This window comes from Sabethes cyaneus, chromosome 1, assembly GCF_943734655.1.
Source record: "Sabethes cyaneus chromosome 1, idSabCyanKW18_F2, whole genome shotgun sequence".
Taxonomy (NCBI): domain Eukaryota; kingdom Metazoa; phylum Arthropoda; class Insecta; order Diptera; family Culicidae; genus Sabethes; species Sabethes cyaneus.
Genome location: NC_071353.1, coordinates 16693935 through 16717740, shown reverse-complemented (window position 1 = coordinate 16717740; position 23806 = coordinate 16693935). Strand labels below are relative to the sequence as shown.

The following is a 23806-nucleotide window of genomic DNA, read 5'->3' as shown; positions in this document are numbered from 1 at the left end:
TAATGTACCTCGTCGTATTCTCCGAAATCGAGTTCTCCACTGGACTCCGGCTCATCGAACTCAATATGGCCAGAATAATCCATTGGATTGGTGTTGTCGGCTGTTCAATGAAGTGAACCACGTGTTTGATTTTAACATTTGTAAAACTAGGTTTAAGAATGAAATTTTAAAATTAAGATAAGATATGTCTGTACTGCCTTGGCGGAAGACTTATAGCAATAAATAAAGCTTAAGAAGCGTTGAAGTAAGACTTATCGGCCTGAAAGCCTTAGGCATGGTTTTGTCTTTTTTGCCAGCCTTACGTATGAACACCACCCTTACTTTCCGTCAATTCTCCGGGATATACCGCAAAGTGAGGATGAGGAACCATCACGTTGACAAAGTCTCCTGCGAGGTTAGAATGGCCATGCTTTACGGTGGATGGTATCATACGCAACTTTGAAATCAATGAAATAATTGTGCGTTGAATTCTGTATTCATGGACTTTTTGGAGGATCTGCCGCAGCGTGAATATTTGATTCTTCACTGACCGTCCTTCATCGAACCTGGAAAAGCACTATCCACATTCTGATAAGTACCACTGTGCATCTTTGTCGCCACTGCAGCGTTTTCCTCATATATCACCCATTTATATTTCTGCCGATTTTAAGTTATAGGGTTAATTACATGCAAAATTGCAAGTATCAAATAAGCTGATTTTATAAATGATAGGATCTCAACAGTTCAATATATATGAGTAGCTTACTGCGCCTGCACGTCAGAACAAAGAAAAAAAAGCGAGAGACTAGGATTCCTGCTTTTAGAATCCAGAGGATTCTTATTTCCTAGTGCAGGCGTTTCCGTACCAAGTGATAGCTATCCCTGGGATTCAACTCTTAGATTCTCCTATAAGAATCCTGCTTCTATAAGCAAGGTATTCTGTGTGAATCCTCTGCAGAATTCCCAGACCCCACCCTTTTTGGTAGAACCCACCGTCTAAAAAACGCCAGTACGAAGAGCACGTGCTCTCCGGTTCAGAGGAGAGGTTCGCCAGCAACGACACACGGAGTTTCTATAAAACGGTCAGGTGGAAGAATTTTGCCATGCTTGTGATGTGCGATGATAGTGCAGGCAACCTGCTTACTGACAAAATAACCGTAGCAGCCAGGTGGAAGAGTATTTCCAGATGCTGTTGAATAGAGAAGTAAACACGAAGATCAGCAGGTACAGGATAAGAATTGGGAGCGATGGCCAAGCTGTGGAGCCACCAACACAGGAGGAGGTTAAGAAGGCAATCAGTGAGCTAAAAAACGGTAAGGCTGCTGGTAAGGACGGTAGCCCGGCTGAACTTCTAAAAACCTGGAGGAGTGGTTGGATGGACTCATTTGCCCAATTTTTAAAAAGGGGCATCGACTCGAGTGTAAAAACTATCGAGGAATTACGTTGCTGAATTCTGTCTATAAGGTGCTCCCCTTGGCGGTGATAGAAGTGGACTGGATCGAACTGTGAAACACCATTCTGGTCACGATGATTGCGTTTTTCAACAAAAACCATATTGCAAACTAGATACTAGAACCATTGCAATCTAAACCAGCGGTACCAAAAATATTCAGCCATCCAACTATATAAAAATTAAAATGCAACGATTACATACTTATCAGTCACTTATTTTATTATACACTACATAAATTACTAACATGATATTTACAATTACTTTGCGATAAGCTAAACTGTACATAATTTATCACATCAAGCGTTGTACGACTTCATCATCAGCTCGAACGAACGTCCTACACTACCAACGGCAGTATGCACGTACCTCGGGAGGTGTCCACTTTCACGCCCTTCATCTTTATCTCACTGGCCGCGAGAGTACAAACCGGCGACAAGTCGCCCACCAAAAGCAGTTTCTGCTCCGTAACCGGTGCCTGATACAGGACGGTAACGTCGGTAAACCGACGACCGACGATCACGATTTCCGTCGCGTTTTGGTCGTCCCGAAAGATGTGCTCGATCATTACCACACCTTCTTTCGTAATAACGTAGTTGTCCGGTTCATTTGCCGTCAGAGTGACGTTCGCGTTCATCAACAGGACCGGACCTTCGTTGGAATGTTCCAACCGAGGGTACTGCTGGCGGTACTCGTTGAGTCGGTTCTCTACGATCGCACTGGTGTTGTCAAATACTACGGTGCCAAGCTCTTCCAGTCGAATCTCCGAGTCGGTCCTGATCGTCTTCAGAATGGCATCCATCTGGCGATCGTACATATAACCGTTCATACGGCACATCGGCGCAGCTCGTATGTTGACCTCCTCGAAGTGCAGCAGATTATGGACGTTGTAATCTATCAGGTGCGATCCGTATAAGACAGAATAATCCGCAACAAAAGTGTTCAGCAGCTGACCAGCAACGTATGCAGCGCACTGGACCAATAATTCCGGACTGATCAGTATCCGAATGGCAAGGTGCAGATACAGGAAATGAATGTAGTACTTTTGAGGGAGATAGTTTTTCAGAACTATTGGTGAATAATACAGGAGAAACTGTCGCCAATCGTAGGAATCCCAATCCTGAAGCTGCTCTAGACTTTTCGGTTTTTGTCGAAATTCTCGAGGACAACTTTTTCCCATGACCAGCAACTCAGCAGAGACACGGCGAACAGACTCTTTATTTAAACGGTAGTCTAGTTTACCCGTTAGCCATAGGTTCATGAGACGTTTCATTACTCCTTCACAAACAACGTACTTGTAGTCGATCACAAACTTTGATTTGAGTTCCAGGTTAAGCTCACTAAGGATCGGTACGCCAACGTGATGACCATTCTGGAGGCAGTAAACAAAATCCTCATCGGTTCGCATGGAAGCCAGATTGGAGTTCGGCGGGAAGCTGGTGATACCTTCGTTGAACTGAAGTTGGCCTTTTTGGTTGCATTTACTGCAACCAAACTGCGAGTTTGGCAGCGATGTGCACGTTACCAAACTGTTAGCGATGGGGTCGCATAAAACGGCTCGAATCGTGACTGCATACGATCGATCATCCAGCTCAAAATGACTGTTTTCGAACGATTTAAGTTCATCGACCAGCGGTCGAAGGATTTCGTTCGCAATAGTTGGCGTTGGAAACGCCCCCTGATAGATTCCGATCACGAAGGGTTCGTCCAGTTGGATGGAGAGTTTACCTAGAATGATCATGTACTGCGGCAGCTGGACTCCTTCAACTTTTTCTGATTTCACGACGTAGAAGGCCAAATCCATGAACAACAGCTTCATGAACCAGTGGTTAGATTCATCCACAAACCTTTGCAGATAGTTGGTGATTGAACGTTTTACGCCAAAGTTAAGATATCGTCCGACCGACATTGGAATAATGTCGAAATTGTCGTAGCTTCGCAACAGGTCCTGAGTGTTTTCTGGCACTGCAACACCGTTCCGCTTCATGATCGTTAGCAGGTCCCCCACCAACGCGTCCGAAGGATTATGCTCGATCGTCAGTTGCTTCAGCTGATCACGAAGCGTTGGCTTATCCGGACTGTACTCTTTGCATGAGAACTCAATACACTTGATTATCTTCTTCGGTTTTCTCTTGTGACGCGATTTCGAACCCCCGCCGGTCGTGGCACTGTAATTCGAGCAGAAGTGATATTCCGCCTTGATCTTGTTGCGATGCACCTCGACCAGCTCGTTGCGGAAAAACGTTTGGATGGGTTTGGCGACATTTTCGTTCAGCACCGTCAGCAGGTTCAGTTTGGCCATGCGCTTTAACGATCGGTTAATTTTCTTCGGCAACTCGCCACGCTTGAATTTCATTTTGGCAAACACTTTGGGTTGTTTAGTTTGTTATGAATTTTTACCGTTAGCTTGTTGCTGCACTGGTTTTTTTTTGTTACACAATTTTACTTGAGCTGTAGTAGTTGAACGGAAACAGCCGGGCGGCAGAACCGCAACGAATGATGGCAGAGATTTGACTGAGATCAGTTTTGACCTGCTCCTGCTGCTTGGGTCGGTCGGTGAAGCAGAACGCACTGAAAGCAGTAAAAAAAAGGATCACCCGTATTGGAATAGCAAGGCAAAGGTATCGCAACGAAGGTCGCTTTTCGGGAAACACATGTTGTCGAACATTTTATTGTCTCCTCTTCGACGGAGAGTTCGATGGGTTGGCTTTTTTGACCTGCTTTGAAGGGATTTTTTTTCTGCTGTTTCTCTTTTTTTCCTCGCTTCCTGCACTGCACGGATTCGTGGCAATCAATGTGCACAGGAATTCTGAGTGCAGTGGGTGGATGTTTCAGAAAATTCCCAGGACGCTTTCACTTGAGAGGTTTGCTGCAATGTGATTTACCGTTCAGATTCGAAATTCGATCACTTGAATTAAAAATTTGCTAATAGAAATATAACGTGCAATTACATTAACCTTTTATAAGGCAGTGGCAACTATATTGCCACCAACAAAAAATTTTTATTTTGCTTCTATAATTATGTTGATGTCATTATAGACGCAAAACAAATATTTTTCGTTGGTGGCAATTTTATTGCCACGGCCTTATAAAGGGTTAACAGAAAGGCGTCATTCTAACGAACATTACGTTGAGTAAAATTACATTTGCACAGAAAAATGTTCAAAAACTGCTACTATTCGAAGTTGGAACCAAGACGGTACTCTACTACTAGAGGGAGGGTAAATAGAACCAAAGATCGTGAGAGGTGAGGTGTAATGTTTATGATTTATTCAAGGAATTGCACCGTGCAAACCGATCCTGCGCTCAGGATTTTTTTTAGTTTTGATACAAAGAATATTCAAAATATATCATAGATTACTTGAATGTTTGATCCATAACCTTTCGCGTGATTATGCTGTAAGAAACCCTATCAATTGTTTAAAAAAAATTGACACGTTGACAAAATCTAAGTTACGTAAAGTAGAAATTTGTAAAACTTTTGTATTGTATATTTTTACTCATAGCTTGGTGATATCAGGCACAATATAGGATGATCATCCCACATTCTGGCGGCCCTTCGTTAATAGTTGACATTCCTCTTTGGCAGTACCTAATTGTTCGATTTCCGTTTCGGCTGCACCAGGTAAAAGAGGATTGCTTTTCGTAGCTGACTGATCCGAGCAGATGGTCGGTTTCCTTTCGAACTGTTTTTCATCCAGCCAAGTTCATCCAGAACTTGCACAAACCAGCTCGAGGATTATAATAGGTAGTGCAATGCGAAAAAACGTCAACACAATAGCCAATGACATTGGGTGCCGATTCCGATGAACTATTTCTATTCTAATAACTTCTATCATTCGCAAACGCAGAGTTTTATTATGCTTATGGAATTGTAGACTACGCATTATATATCCTCGAAGTAAACATTATTATTTTACATTAAGACTGTAAGTTAAATATTGACTAAAGCTAAAACTCTAATTCTTTTCATCGACATTTATTAATCATGCAACATTCTGAATTTCATATTTATTCTGCTTTTCAAACAGCAATTCCATGAAAAAATGATCGAAATTTATCTGGTTTAATACTCAATGAACGGCATTTTAATGAATTTTGTAAAACGAAATATTGTACCGAAGTTCAAGGTATGCTAAGACGCTGGGAATTTCATTTTTTATTTTGGCATTCTTTTTTCATTTCTACCAACCGAGACCAGCTGTGGCTCTTGCCGTATCAATAATTGCTCTCCACTGTACTCGGTCCTGGGCTACTCGTCGCCAATGCGTTGAGCGTCTTAACACACGCAAGTCGGCTTTAACCTGGTCAAGTTATCTTATCTAGCACGTTGGGCCCCTCTATTCCTGGTGCCGGAGGAGTTCCCGAAGAGAGCGGATTTTACTACACAATCGTCCGGTACAATATCCTTGCGACGTGGCCGGCCCACCGTTGGTTCCCAGCTTTCGTCAGGTGTCCGATGGAAATCTCTCGAAATAGTGCCTGCAAATTGTGGTTCATACGCCTACGCTACTTTTCGCTTTCCGTTTGTACTCCGTCAAAAATAGTCCGCCACACCTTTCGTTGAAATACGGCAAAATGCTACTGATTTGATTACAGCTGATTTAACTCTGAATACAGGTGGCAGACGCTGAATAAATTTAAGCAAAGGCTTATGTATTCTATAAGTGTTTAAGCAGCCAATGAATGCGCTGTAAATCAGCTATGCCACAAGCAGATTAGGCGCATCTTCAACCTCTCCACGACCCGTTAATATGCTCAATAATCGTGCTATATTAGCTGAATAAACGATTTGTCATCTTAATGAACAGCCTCCCACGAAACTTTTATGCGCTGATTAAACATTTTAGCATCCATCCCAAGTAACCAGTAAGCACTAAACACTAGTCCTTTGACAACATTGTACCTATAAGCATACAGAACTATGAATAAAAGCTTATTTTGCTGTATATACTTCTGTAGAACTCACATAATGCTAAAAAGGCTAAATAGCGGGTTATTAAAATGCTACGCCACAAGCATTCAATAAACATTATTAGTGTTTGTTTGAGGCTTAATCGAAATGTCATTTTGTCTACATTATCGACGTATCGAAAAAGTATCGACGGCATATCGTTTGCTTGTTATGGAAAATAAAAATAGATTCGGTCGGGATTTAAAAAAACTAAAAAAGCAAGCGATTTTTTTTTGCTGCATCTCAAGGCGAGCAGGATAAACAGAACCATTTTTTGAAATGCTGAGCAATGTAACAGGGCTCGAACCGGGAAGTTAGTCATGCAACCTTTATTCGTTTCCTTTAACCCTTTGCTATCTAAACCATAGCGGACGTGATTGAGTGAATTGAAATTAGTCGTATTTAAATCTTGATGGTATTCTCTTTCATATCAAAGCTACTTGTCCTGCATTACCAATAGGGTAGAAGAAGACGGCATCCGTTAGGTAGAAAAAGGCACGAATAGTGGCCGTATAGAATAGCAAAATAAGAAGTCAAGTACAAGCCGTTTATTAACACTTACGGCTCGTTTTAATGCAATTGACTAAATGCAACGTAACAACTATATGCGCATATATTGCTTTCTTTAATGCTGATTTACAGTAGAATCAATATATATAGAATGCCAGTGTCGCCGCAGTGCTCGTGGTAAACATCACACATTTGAAAATTATGTATTTACATTGTATGCGCATATGTGTGAGTGATCGATTCGAAACGGGAATCTGATTGTCAAACTAAAAAGGCAACACAATAAAAAATCCTTCTGCCTATCCGTAAATCACGTAGGATAAATCACCCGATTTGATCGTTTTGGGGTATTTCATCGACAGGAAAATTTTCTATTGGGCAATTTGACAATGTTGTTCCCGTATCCAAGACACGAACCAGCAACATGTTTGCCACCAAAATATCCATGAAACACCAGCGGCACTGGCATTCTATTTATATTGATTATACTTGATTTACGTTAATGCTTCTATGCATCAACAATGTTAATATACGTTTTATAAGCATTAAGATTGCTAATATACAAAAGTTTGACATCAGGGATGCAGAATTATTTCCAATATACGGTTTTGGATTAATGCTTATGGTTACTTAGGATTATTACTCAGCCGAAGCTGAATATGCATCGTATAAAATTTATATAAACAATTCTACAATACTTATTCAGCCGAAATTTGTAGAACTTATACAACCTATTCTGTTTAAGGCAGGAAAAAACACTTGTTAAGCAATTATAATACTGTCAATTTTATTTTTAGAACGAGAAATAGTTTTGCAATGCTTTTTCAGTCGCTTAACCAACGCCTCACCAACCTTTATGCAGCCAAAAAATAATTTATTTTTAAATTGAAAAAATGAAAGTTTATATTTTGATGTGATTTTATAATGGAGCAGCACGCCCAAGTAACAATTCGAAAGCCACTTGGCTTTACTTGAATTTTATAAAGGTTTTATTGCGGTATTAATCATTACCTCTGGGTTTATTGTGGTATTGCGCAATACCAAGAGGATACGAGTCCAAACACACTTATGGCTAGCTAGAAAACCATAATAAAACTGCTAATAAAGCAAATTTATTGTGGTTGCATATATTATTACGTTAAAACTTGTTGGCTGCACCACGTCTCTTATAAAGTTACCATAAGTGTGGCGTTCTCGCAAAGGCTTCGTGCCGCGGGCCGAAATGTGCAAAGATAAAGATGGAGGTATCTTGACTGACGACCGTGCGGTGATCGAAAGGTGGAAGCAGCACTACGATGAACACCTGAATGGCGTGCAGGCGGAAGACCATAATAGCGGAGGAAGTGACCACGTTGGTGTAGCAAGCAACGAAGATGTGCCACCCCCACCAATAAGCGAAGTTAAAGAAGCCGTCCAGCGGCTGAAGAACAACAAAGCAGCGGGAAAGGATGGCATTGGAGCGGAACTTATTAAAATGGGCCCGGGCAAATTGGCCGGCTGTCTGCATCAACTGATTGCCAAGATTTGGGATACGGAACGACTTCCGGAGGAGTGGAAAGACGGAATTATCTGCCCTATCTACAAGAAAGGTGATAAGCTGGATTGTGAGAACTACCGAGCAATCACTATCCTGAATGCCGCCTACAAAGTGCTGTCCCAAGTCATCTTTCAGCGACTATCGCCAACAGCCAATAGATTTGTGGGAAGTTACCAGGCCGGCTTCATGGAGGGTCAGTCTACAACGGACCAAATCTTCACCCTGCGGCAGATCCTCCAGAAGTGCCGCGAATTCCGAGTCCCCATGCACCACCTGTTCATCGATTTCAAAGCCGCATATGATAGCGTAAACCGACAAGAGCTATGGAAAATTTTGGACGAAAACGGCTTTCCGGGTAAGCTTACTAGACTTATAATGGCTACGATGGATGGGATCCAGTGCTGTGTGAGAATCTCGGGTGGATTGTCGGACCCATTCGAATCTCGCAGGGGACTTCGACAAGGAGATGGTCTTTCCTGCCTGCTATTCAACATTGCGCTTGAAGGTGTTATAAGGCGAGCGGCGATCGAAATGCGGGGCACGATTTTCACTAAATCCAGTCAATTTATCTGCTTTGCTGACGACGTGGATGCTGTCGGCAGAACATTTGAGCAGAACGGCAGAACGCGACAGGGCCCGCTTGGACAGTACCGTGGTAATCGACGGGGATGAGTTCGAAGTAGTCGACGACTTCGTATACCTTGGCTCACTGGCAACAGAGACAACAATACCAGCCGTGAGATTAAAAGACGTATTATCAGCGGAAGTCGGGCCTACTACGGACGCCACAAACACTTGCGGTCGAACAATTTGAGCCCCCGTACAAAGTGCACACTGTACAAAACGCTAATTAGACCGGTTGTCCTCTACGGGCACAAAACGTAGACACTGCTAGATGAGGACCTCCGAGCACTCGGAGTGCTGAACGGTGGGTGCTAAGCTAAGAACCATCTTTGGCAGAGTGCAAGTGTGAACGGTGTATGGAGACGAAAAATGAACCACGAGCTCGCGCGTCTCTACGGCGTACCAAGTATTCAGAAAGTGGTTTAAACTGGACGGATACGTTGGGCAGGAATGCCGGACAACTATCCTGCAAAAATGGTTTTCGCATCTAATCCGGTAGGAACAAGACGAAGAGGGGCACAGCGAGCGAGGTGGCTAGACCAGGAGGAGCGAGATCTGGCGAGCACTGGGTGACCGCGGAACTGGAGATCAGTTGCCATGGACCGAAACAGATGGAGTAATTATTCTACGCAGGCCTTGTCGTACGACGTTAGACCAATTAAGTAAGTAAGTAAGTGTGCCGTAGCAATACAAAATGGCGCATCAATCACAATTGATCTTATCGCGGTAACTTATCAAACCGCAATAAATCTGTTAGTTTTATAGAGCTACTAGCTGACCCGACAAACTTCGTATTGCCACAAATTAACCTGTGTTGTACATAAATCATGAATCTCGGATGATCTTTGTCACTATCTCGAGTTTTGCAAGCCCCCCAGTGGGCGGCGCTTCCGACGGCGGGTCACCGGCAACACTCGCGACCGGCTCGTCCTGAATGATCTAGTGTTACTATAGATAGTTTTTGTGGTCTTGTTATTGATTAATGTTTTATGGAAGAGTCTCGAATTTCTCGAGTTGGATTAGTTTTTGAGTTTCGCAAAAATTTCTGTTTTATTTGTATGAGAGTCCATATCCCCCTACCACAGGGGTGAGAGGTCTCTAACTATCAAAATAAATTCAAGACTCAAAAATCTCCTACATGCTAAATTTGGTTCCATTTGCTTGATTAGTACTCAAATTATAAGGAAAGGTATTTCATAAGGTATTTCATTTGTATGGGAGCCCACCCTCTTAAAAGGGAAAGGGGTCGTAATACACCACAGAAAAAAAATTCTGCCATCTAAAACTCTCACATGTCAAATTTGGTTCCATTTGCTTGATTAGTTCTAAAGTTATGAGCAAATTTGTATTTCGTTTGAATGGGAGCCCCCCCCCCTCCTAAAAAGGTAAGAAGTCCTAATTCATAATGCGAAAAATGGTTGCCTCCAAAAACACCCACATGCCAAATATGGTTCCATTTGCTTGATTAGTTCTTGAATTATGAGGAAATTTGTATTTCATTTGTGTAGAAGCCCCCCCTCTTGAAGTGTGGAAGGATCCTAATTCACCGTAGAAAATATTTTTGCCTCCAAAAACCTCCACATGCCGAATTTGGTTCTATTTGCTTGATTAGTTCTCGAGTTATGGGGAAATTTGTATTTCATTTGTATTGGAGCCCCCCCTCCTAATATGGGAATAGGTCCTAATTCATCACAGAAAAAATTCTTGCCTCCAAAAACACCTACACGCCAAATTTGGTTCCATTTGCTGGATTAGTTCTCGAGTTATGAGGAAATTTGTATTTCGTTTGTATAGGACCCCCCCTCCTAAAGTGGGGATGGGTTCCAATTCATCATTGAAAAAAAAATTGTCTCCAAAAACACACATATGCCAAATTTGGTTCAATTCGCTTGATTAGTTCTCGAGTTATGAGGAAATTTGTATTTCATTTGTATGGGAGCCCCTCCTCTTAAAGTGGGGAGGGGTCCTAATTCACCATAGAAAATTGTCTTGCTCTCGAAAACCTTCACATGCCAAATTTGGTTGCATTTGCTTGATTAGTTCTCGAGTTATGAGGAAATTTGTATGGAAGCCCCCCCTCTTAAAGGGGAGAGGAGTTATAATTCCTCTTATAAAGAGGGAGGGGTCTCAATTTACCATAGAATAAATTCTTGTCACCGAAAACACCCACATGCCAAATTTGGTTCTATTTGCTTGATTAGTTCTCGAGTTATGAGGAAATTTGTATTTCATTTGTATAGGAGCCCCCCATCCTAAAGTGGGGAGAGGTTCTTATTCATCATAGAAAAAATTCTTGCCTCCAAAAACACCTACATGCCAAATTTGGTTCCATTTGCTGGATTAGCTCTCGAGTTATAAGGAAATTTGTATTTCGTTTGTATAGGAGCCCCCCCCCCCCCCACTTAAAGTGGGGAGGGGTCCCAACTCATCATAGAAAAAAATTTTGTCTCCAAAAACACACACATGCCAAATTTGGTTCCATTTGCTTGATTAGTTCTCGAGTTATGAGGAAATTGGTATTTCATTTGTACAGGAGCCCCCCCTCTTAAAGTGAGGAGGGGTCCTAATTCAACATAGAAAATTTTCTTGCCCTCGAAAACTTGCCAAATTTGGTTCCATTTGCTTGATTAGTTCTCGAGTTATGAGGAAATTTGTATGGAAACCCCCCCTCTTAAAGGGGAGAGGAGTTATAATTCCCCTTATAAAGAGGGGAGGGGTCTCAAATTACCCTAGAATAAATTCTTGTCACCGAAAACACCCACATGCCAAATTTCGTTCTATTTGCTTGATTAGTTCTCGAGTTATGCAGAAATTTGTGTTTCATTTGTATGGGAGCCCCCCCTCTTAGTGGGGGGAGGGGTCTCTAACCATCACTAAAACCTTTCCTGGCCCCAAAAACCTCTACATGCAAATTTTCACGCCGATTGGTTCAGTAGTTTTTGATTCTATAAGGAACACAGGACAGACAGACAGACAGACAGACAGACAGACAGACAGACAGACAGACAGACAGACAGACAGACAGACAGACAGACAGACAGACAGACAGACAGACAGACAGACAGACAGACAGACAGACAGACAGACAGACAGACAGACAGACAGACAGACAGACAGACAGACAGACAGACAGACAGACAGACAGACAGACAGACAGACAGACAGACAGACAGACAGACAGACAGACAGACAGACAGACAGACAGACAGACAGACAGACAGACAGACAGACAGACAGACAGACAGACAGACAGACAGACAGACAGACAGACAGACAGACAGACAGACAGACAGACAGACAGACAGACAGACAGACAGACAGACAGACAGACAGACAGACAGACAGACAGACAGACAGACAGACAGACAGACAGACAGACAGACAGACAGACAGACAGACAGACAGACAGACAGACAGACAGACAGACAGACAGACAGACAGACAGACAGACAGACAGACAGACAGACAGACAGACAGACAGACAGACAGACAGACAGACAGACAGACAGACAGACAGACAGACAGACAGACAGACAGACAGACAGACAGACAGACAGACAGACAGACAGACAGACAGACAGACAGACAGACAGACAGACAGACAGACAGACAGACAGACAGACAGACAGACAGACAGACAGACAGACAGACAGACAGACAGACAGACAGACAGACAGACAGACAGACAGACAGACAGACAGACAGACAGACAGACAGACAGACAGACAGACAGACAGACAGACAGACAGACAGACAGACAGACAGACAGACAGACAGACAGACAGACAGACAGACAGACAGACAGACAGACAGACAGACAGACAGACAGACAGACAGACAGACAGACAGACAGACAGACAGACAGACAGACAGACAGACAGACAGACAGACAGACAGACAGACAGACAGACAGACAGACAGACAGACAGACAGACAGACAGACAGACAGACAGACAGACAGACAGACAGACAGACAGACAGACAGACAGACAGACAGACAGACAGACAGACAGACAGACAGACAGACAGACAGACAGACAGACAGACAGACAGACAGACAGACAGACAGACAGACAGACAGACAGACAGACAGACAGACAGACAGACAGACAGACAGACAGACAGACAGACAGACAGACAGACAGACAGACAGACAGACAGACAGACAGACAGACAGACAGACAGACAGACAGACAGACAGACAGACAGACAGACAGACAGACAGACAGACAGACAGACAGACAGACAGACAGACAGACAGACAGACAGACAGACAGACAGACAGACAGACAGACAGACAGACAGACAGACAGACAGACAGACAGACAGACAGACAGACAGACAGACAGACAGACAGACAGACAGACAGACAGACAGACAGACAGACAGACAGACAGACAGACAGACAGACAGACAGACAGACAGACAGACAGACAGACAGACAGACAGACAGACAGACAGACAGACAGACAGACAGACAGACAGACAGACAGACAGACAGACAGACAGACAGACAGACAGACAGACAGACAGACAGACAGACAGACAGACAGACAGACAGACAGACAGACAGACAGACAGACAGACAGACAGACAGACAGACAGACAGACAGACAGACAGACAGACAGACAGACAGACAGACAGACAGACAGACAGACAGACAGACAGACAGACAGACAGACAGACAGACAGACAGACAGACAGACAGACAGACAGACAGACAGACAGACAGACAGACAGACAGACAGACAGACAGACAGACAGACAGACAGACAGACAGACAGACAGACAGACAGACAGACAGACAGACAGACAGACAGACAGACAGACAGACAGACAGACAGACAGACAGACAGACAGACAGACAGACAGACAGACAGACAGACAGACAGACAGACAGACAGACAGACAGACAGACAGACAGACAGACAGACAGACAGACAGACAGACAGACAGACAGACAGACAGACAGACAGACAGACAGACAGACAGACAGACAGACAGACAGACAGACAGACAGACAGACAGACAGACAGACAGACAGACAGACAGACAGACAGACAGACAGACAGACAGACAGACAGACAGACAGACAGACAGACAGACAGACAGACAGACAGACAGACAGACAGACAGACAGACAGACAGACAGACAGACAGACAGACAGACAGACAGACAGACAGACAGACAGACAGACAGACAGACAGACAGACAGACAGACAGACAGACAGACAGACAGACAGACAGACAGACAGACAGACAGACAGACAGACAGACAGACAGACAGACAGACAGACAGACAGACAGACAGACAGACAGACAGACAGACAGACAGACAGACAGACAGACAGACAGACAGACAGACAGACAGACAGACAGACAGACAGACAGACAGACAGACAGACAGACAGACAGACAGACAGACAGACAGACAGACAGACAGACAGACAGACAGACAGACAGACAGACAGACAGACAGACAGACAGACAGACAGACAGACAGACAGACAGACAGACAGACAGACAGACAGACAGACAGACAGACAGACAGACAGACAGACAGACAGACAGACAGACAGACAGACAGACAGACAGACAGACAGACAGACAGACAGACAGACAGACAGACAGACAGACAGACAGACAGACAGACAGACAGACAGACAGACAGACAGACAGACAGACAGACAGACAGACAGACAGACAGACAGACAGACAGACAGACAGACAGACAGACAGACAGACAGACAGACAGACAGACAGACAGACAGACAGACAGACAGACAGACAGACAGACAGACAGACAGACAGACAGACAGACAGACAGACAGACAGACAGACAGACAGACAGACAGACAGACAGACAGACAGACAGACAGACAGACAGACAGACAGACAGACAGACAGACAGACAGACAGACAGACAGACAGACAGACAGACAGACAGACAGACAGACAGACAGACAGACAGACAGACAGACAGACAGACAGACAGACAGACAGACAGACAGACAGACAGACAGACAGACAGACAGACAGACAGACAGACAGACAGACAGACAGACAGACAGACAGACAGACAGACAGACAGACAGACAGACAGACAGACAGACAGACAGACAGACAGACAGACAGACAGACAGACAGACAGACAGACAGACAGACAGACAGACAGACAGACAGACAGACAGACAGACAGACAGACAGACAGACAGACAGACAGACAGACAGACAGACAGACAGACAGACAGACAGACAGACAGACAGACAGACAGACAGACAGACAGACAGACAGACAGACAGACAGACAGACAGACAGACAGACAGACAGACAGACAGACAGACAGACAGACAGACAGACAGACAGACAGACAGACAGACAGACAGACAGACAGACAGACAGACAGACAGACAGACAGACAGACAGACAGACAGACAGACAGACAGACAGACAGACAGACAGACAGACAGACAGACAGACAGACAGACAGACAGACAGACAGACAGACAGACAGACAGACAGACAGACAGACAGACAGACAGACAGACAGACAGACAGACAGACAGACAGACAGACAGACAGACAGACAGACAGACAGACAGACAGACAGACAGACAGACAGACAGACAGACAGACAGACAGACAGACAGACAGACAGACAGACAGACAGACAGACAGACAGACAGACAGACAGACAGACAGACAGACAGACAGACAGACAGACAGACAGACAGACAGACAGACAGACAGACAGACAGACAGACAGACAGACAGACAGACAGACAGACAGACAGACAGACAGACAGACAGACAGACAGACAGACAGACAGACAGACAGACAGACAGACAGACAGACAGACAGACAGACAGACAGACAGACAGACAGACAGACAGACAGACAGACAGACAGACAGACAGACAGACAGACAGACAGACAGACAGACAGACAGACAGACAGACAGACAGACAGACAGACAGACAGACAGACAGACAGACAGACAGACAGACAGACAGACAGACAGACAGACAGACAGACAGACAGACAGACAGACAGACAGACAGACAGACAGACAGACAGACAGACAGACAGACAGACAGACAGACAGACAGACAGACAGACAGACAGACAGACAGACAGACAGACAGACAGACAGACAGACAGACAGACAGACAGACAGACAGACAGACAGACAGACAGACAGACAGACAGACAGACAGACAGACAGACAGACAGACAGACAGACAGACAGACAGACAGACAGACAGACAGACAGACAGACAGACAGACAGACAGACAGACAGACAGACAGACAGACAGACAGACAGACAGACAGACAGACAGACAGACAGACAGACAGACAGACAGACAGACAGACAGACAGACAGACAGACAGACAGACAGACAGACAGACAGACAGACAGACAGACAGACAGACAGACAGACAGACAGACAGACAGACAGACAGACAGACAGACAGACAGACAGACAGACAGACAGACAGACAGACAGACAGACAGACAGACAGACAGACAGACAGACAGACAGACAGACAGACAGACAGACAGACAGACAGACAGACAGACAGACAGACAGACAGACAGACAGACAGACAGACAGACAGACAGACAGACAGACAGACAGACAGACAGACAGACAGACAGACAGACAGACAGACAGACAGACAGACAGACAGACAGACAGACAGACAGACAGACAGACAGACAGACAGACAGACAGACAGACAGACAGACAGACAGACAGACAGACAGACAGACAGACAGACAGACAGACAGACAGACAGACAGACAGACAGACAGACAGACAGACAGACAGACAGACAGACAGACAGACAGACAGACAGACAGACAGACAGACAGACAGACAGACAGACAGACAGACAGACAGACAGACAGACAGACAGACAGACAGACAGACAGACAGACAGACAGACAGACAGACAGACAGACAGACAGACAGACAGACAGACAGACAGACAGACAGACAGACAGACAGACAGACAGACAGACAGACAGACAGACAGACAGACAGACAGACAGACAGACAGACAGACAGACAGACAGACAGACAGACAGACAGACAGACAGACAGACAGACAGACAGACAGACAGACAGACAGACAGACAGACAGACAGACAGACAGACAGACAGACAGACAGACAGACAGACAGACAGACAGACAGACAGACAGACAGACAGACAGACAGACAGACAGACAGACAGACAGACAGACAGACAGACAGACAGACAGACAGACAGACAGACAGACAGACAGACAGACAGACAGACAGACAGACAGACAGACAGACAGACAGACAGACAGACAGACAGACAGACAGACAGACAGACAGACAGACAGACAGACAGACAGACAGACAGACAGACAGACAGACAGACAGACAGACAGACAGACAGACAGACAGACAGACAGACAGACAGACAGACAGACAGACAGACAGACAGACAGACAGACAGACAGACAGACAGACAGACAGACAGACAGACAGACAGACAGACAGACAGACAGACAGACAGACAGACAGACAGACAGACAGACAGACAGACAGACAGACAGACAGACAGACAGACAGACAGACAGACAGACAGACAGACAGACAGACAGACAGACAGACAGACAGACAGACAGACAGACAGACAGACAGACAGACAGACAGACAGACAGACAGACAGACAGACAGACAGACAGACAGACAGACAGACAGACAGACAGACAGACAGACAGACAGACAGACAGACAGACAGACAGACAGACAGACAGACAGACAGACAGACAGACAGACAGACAGACAGACAGACAGACAGACAGACAGACAGACAGACAGACAGACAGACAGACAGACAGACAGACAGACAGACAGACAGACAGACAGACAGACAGACAGACAGACAGACAGACAGACAGACAGACAGACAGACAGACAGACAGACAGACAGACAGACAGACAGACAGACAGACAGACAGACAGACAGACAGACAGACAGACAGACAGACAGACAGACAGACAGACAGACAGACAGACAGACAGACAGACAGACAGACAGACAGACAGACAGACAGACAGACAGACAGACAGACAGACAGACAGACAGACAGACAGACAGACAGACAGACAGACAGACAGACAGACAGACAGACAGACAGACAGACAGACAGACAGACAGACAGACAGACAGACAGACAGACAGACAGACAGACAGACAGACAGACAGACAGACAGACAGACAGACAGACAGACAGACAGACAGACAGACAGACAGACAGACAGACAGACAGACAGACAGACAGACAGACAGACAGACAGACAGACAGACAGACAGACAGACAGACAGACAGACAGACAGACAGACAGACAGACAGACAGACAGACAGACAGACAGACAGACAGACAGACAGACAGACAGACAGACAGACAGACAGACAGACAGACAGACAGACAGACAGACAGACAGACAGACAGACAGACAGACAGACAGACAGACAGACAGACAGACAGACAGACAGACAGACAGACAGACAGACAGACAGACAGACAGACAGACAGACAGACAGACAGACAGACAGACAGACAGACAGACAGACAGACAGACAGACAGACAGACAGACAGACAGACAGACAGACAGACAGACAGACAGACAGACAGACAGACAGACAGACAGACAGACAGACAGACAGACAGACAGACAGACAGACAGACAGACAGACAGACAGACAGACAGACAGACAGACAGACAGACAGACAGACAGACAGACAGACAGACAGACAGACAGACAGACAGACAGACAGACAGACAGACAGACAGACAGACAGACAGACAGACAGACAGACAGACAGACAGACAGACAGACAGACAGACAGACAGACAGACAGACAGACAGACAGACAGACAGACAGACAGACAGACAGACAGACAGACAGACAGACAGACAGACAGACAGACAGACAGACAGACAGACAGACAGACAGACAGACAGACAGACAGACAGACAGACAGACAGACAGACAGACAGACAGACAGACAGACAGACAGACAGACAGACAGACAGACAGACAGACAGACAGACAGACAGACAGACAGACAGACAGACAGACAGACAGACAGACAGACAGACAGACAGACAGACAGACAGACAGACAGACAGACAGACAGACAGACAGACAGACAGACAGACAGACAGACAGACAGACAGACAGACAGACAGACAGACAGACAGACAGACAGACAGACAGACAGACAGACAGACAGACAGACAGACAGACAGACAGACAGACAGACAGACAGACAGACAGACAGACAGACAGACAGACAGACAGACAGACAGACAGACAGACAGACAGACAGACAGACAGACAGACAGACAGACAGACAGACAGACAGACAGACAGACAGACAGACAGACAGACAGACAGACAGACAGACAGACAGACAGACAGACAGACAGACAGACAGACAGACAGACAGACAGACAGACAGACAGACAGACAGACAGACAGACAGACAGACAGACAGACAGACAGACAGACAGACAGACAGACAGACAGACAGACAGACAGACAGACAGACAGACAGACAGACAGACAGACAGACAGACAGACAGACAGACAGACAGACAGACAGACAGACAGACAGACAGACAGACAGACAGACAGACAGACAGACAGACAGACAGACAGACAGACAGACAGACAGACAGACAGACAGACAGACAGACAGACAGACAGACAGACAGACAGACAGACAGACAGACAGACAGACAGACAGACAGACAGACAGACAGACAGACAGACAGACAGACAGACAGACAGACAGACAGACAGACAGACAGACAGACAGACAGACAGACAGACAGACAGACAGACAGACAGACAGACAGACAGACAGACAGACAGACAGACAGACAGACAGACAGACAGACAGACAGACAGACAGACAGACAGACAGACAGACAGACAGACAGACAGACAGACAGACAGACAGACAGACAGACAGACAGACAGACAGACAGACAGACAGACAGACAGACAGACAGACAGACAGACAGACAGACAGACAGACAGACAGACAGACAGACAGACAGACAGACAGACAGACAGACAGACAGACAGACAGACAGACAGACAGACAGACAGACAGACAGAAATCCTTCTTTATAGGTATAGATTGAAACGGTAACACCCTAACCAAACAGATTTTTTGCTGCTATTGTGAAGAATACCAAAGTTCCATATTGCGATATTCTAGTATTTTGTCTCGCAAACACAATTCTTCAAAGCAAAGTGTTTTGCAGAAAGAAAGCTATTGTCAATCAGTTTTCCTGTCAGAGGAAGCAACAAATGATTTTGCTAGAAATTGAGATTGACTAACTGAATGTTTTCAATTTTTTAAAACAACCAGTTTTCGAAAATTGCAAAATTTCAGTGGTGCACTGATTATATCGACCTATCATATCAATATGCACGATGAAATTAAATGCGCACATGCTGCAAGCAAAGGAAATTGCCTAAAATTTAATAAATATTCTATGGGATATTTTATTCTGGTCGCTATAAACCAAATCGCTCAGAATGATCTGTCAGTAAAATTTAAAATTTTCTGATCACGGATATATTTTCAAGTTGACAACTTATATAGCTTTTGCCAGAAAAGCGAAAAGCTTTTTTAAATTATGGCGATGGCTGTCAAGCAGCGAAAGCTTAACCGATCCAGAGATAGCCTAGATAGCAGGCTTGGCTTCCATTGATCTAATTTTTAAATTTTGGTGTAATTTGAGGAATCGCATGATAAGTTTTTGTTCATGTTCGATACTGGCCATTTCCCACAGTAATAACTTAATCCAGAACATTTCCGGTTAATCCCAATACGGCGTAAAACTCCTAAAAAATTTTGGAAGTGTCATTGAAGATTTTAATTTACTTTATACACTCAAGTCTTTTTTACACGGTTTGTTTTTTCGATTACTCAAGAACGGTGCAACTTAGGGACCATTTACAAAATGCGTGACGAATGTTGGACCTCTCTCAAATGTATTGAGAAATAAATGAATGGTCCCTAAGATGCCTCGTTCTTAATATTCGAAAAAGCAAACCGTGTAAAAAAAGTACTTGAGTGTATGAGAGTAATTCTCGCTGAAACGGGGCCCTCGTGTCAGTAGTGGCTCCGTTTCAGGGAGAATTACTCGCCTGTAAAAATAACCACTGTAATAGGATGTTGCAAAAACTGCCAGCAGTACTCCTTTCATTGCCATTAAAATTAATCATTATAATCTTTTTCATTTTGAAATATTGCAAAGCTACGGTAACATTACAGTAAAAGTAAAAAAGTTAGTTGATATATTACGAGCCATAGAATCAAATGAGTTTTTCAACAGTTTAACGGTCAATAAATAACATATATTCTTGATAAATCGCCCTACTTGCTGCAATGAATTAAGAATAGAACTAAGTTCTACCTTTGAAGAAATCTCCTACAATCATAAAACAACTAGGAAGATACCACAAAAAGGGAAAACATACTGCCTATGTTGGCTTCGTTCAATTCAACATTTTTTATGACAAGCATCACTGTGAAGGACACTAATTAAGCAAAAGATTTTAACCAAGCGAAGGTGACAAATCTGTTTACGATCTGCACCTTTTCTGCATAACAACGGACGAGTTTCGCTCGCCCGTTGTTCGCCATTATGTTAAACAACGGCCAAATTACGCACTACTTAACGATTTCTTCAGCCTCCTGCCGATGCCGATGCCGATACTCGGCAGTGCACCGCCCCTAATCCGAAAAAACGGCAAACGTGCAAATAATAATTGACACCTACCTGCTTTTTAGAATCCATTTCGTCCTTCAGTTCGATGACGCGTTCCCGCAGTGGACGCAGCTGTTGCGACAGTGGTGTCAGCCGTTCCCTAGCGGCCGTCACGGCACGCTGCAGGCCATCTACCAGCCGTGCCAGTTCCGTGATGCCGCGGGAAGCAATGCTCGGTGAATCCGGACGGCTGCCGGGGATGCTGCTGCTGCTGGCCATGGATGGCGTGTCCTCGTCGGTGACTTGCGATAAGGCGCTCGACAGTGATGGGTCTTGGGATTTGAGGTTTTCCAGCGTTTGCGTAAGGTCAGTTACCTCCGCTTTGACCGAAGCCAGTTCAGCTCGTTGCTGCTTGTAAACATTGCTTTTCGCACGGAGTGTGTTTACGAACTGTTTGAGCTCTTCCCCGCGTAAAATTACTTCTCCAATCGTTTCCTGCAGCTTGCGCTGTTTATCCTGCAGCTGTTTGTCGATCTCACGGAGTTCTTTGGTTGTTTGATCGAGCTGCTCTGCAGCGGTTTCCTTATTCCGAGCTACCATAGCAGCCTGCTGTCGGAACGGACCGAGTGTGTCATTCTGTGTGTTGTAGTCGGCCATGCGAACTTCGACGTGCTTCTGTATTTCGCGATTCAACTCGTCGACCTTGTTTTGCAATTCAAGCAGATCGCTACGTGTTATTTGCGGTTCATCGATTACTTCTTGCAGCGTTTGCACCTCCGATCTACGCTGCAAAAGCTCCTGCGGTAACTTCTGTTGGACCATAAATTCCAACACTTGGGTTTCCTCGATAAGACTTTCCATTAGATTTTGAGGAGTCGCCCCTTGCACGGACAGTTTAGCGTTGTGAAGATCTTTTTGCAAACGATCGTGTATCATGTTTGCGCGATTCAGTGCTTGCTTTTGCTCTTCAATTTGTGAGAGCAGTTCCTTTTGGCGTTCTTTCTCAATGCGTAAGCTGTTGGCTGCCTCAAGTAGCAGCTCCTGTTGAGGGACCTTGTCTAGGCGAGTTTGCGTACGATCGATTCGTTTCTTTACGTTCTCGATTTCGGATTCAATAGCACTAATGTCACTGCGAAGCTCGCGAGTTTGGGCGCCCTCGTGTACCGATTGTTCATACGCACGATGTGCGTCCTTGAAATCGTCCATAGTTTGCAAATATTGCGCCCATAAATTGTTCAGATCTGGCATAGACATCGCTTCCGGTGGTAGATCCAGCGGAATCAAGAACCTGTGAAAAAGTGTGAAGTGAAAAACGCTATCGATTTTAGTTTGTTATGCCACCGTACTTTGCCAGATAGGATGACTTTTTAACCCGATCCCTATTGTCGAAAATCCAGCGCAGAATTGGTTGTATTAGTTTCTTTTCGCCACGGACCAGTCCACGACGGAACGCACCGGGATCGTCAATTTCTCCCGACGGTCTGTACTGAATCTTGCGTAGTGCCTCCATAACGAGCAAGTTCGTATCCTCCGGGTCATTTTCGCGGACGTCCAATTTATCAATGACACCGAACGCGTGGAACACATCGACCAGCACCTGCAGCAACGATTCGGCCGGCAGCGAATCGAACGTTATGAGGTTGTAGTCAGTTTCGAGCAGTTTGTTCACCTCCACTACGATCAGTTTCAGATCTTCCGTCATTTTCTGCGTTAATTATTTTAAAAGATTTGAAAATTGAAACTAATTATTAAGGACATCAAGCAAACAGTGTGAAACTTCTGTGAAATGTTTGGCGATGAAGTTGCCTAGCAACGATCGCGGCAACTGACAAAGTATGGCATGGTTACCTAGAGCCATCACCATCGAATTTACGCATGCGTTGCGTAGCAACCTGTTGCTTCTGTGTTTATTTTTTCGAATATTCGAATTTCTTTTGTGCTAGGTACAGTTCCAAGCGATGTGAAA

The 23806-nt window shown here is 44.9% G+C and overlaps 1 protein-coding gene across 1 annotated transcript in view; it reads right to left on the bottom strand.

Annotated features, from left to right (window-relative positions):
* Nucleotides 1–23542, bottom strand: part of LOC128732791 (intraflagellar transport protein 81 homolog) — a 29217-nt gene extending 5675 nt beyond the window's left edge. Inside the window, exons 1-2 of the mRNA XM_053826167.1 lie at nucleotides 23187–23542; nucleotides 21913–23128 (exon numbers count right to left, since the gene is read on the bottom strand). Coding sequence (XP_053682142.1) covers nucleotides 21913–23128; nucleotides 23187–23542 — 1572 coding nt within the window. The remainder of the gene's footprint in view (nucleotides 1–21912; nucleotides 23129–23186) is intronic.
* Nucleotides 23543–23806: the final 264 nt, after the last annotated feature.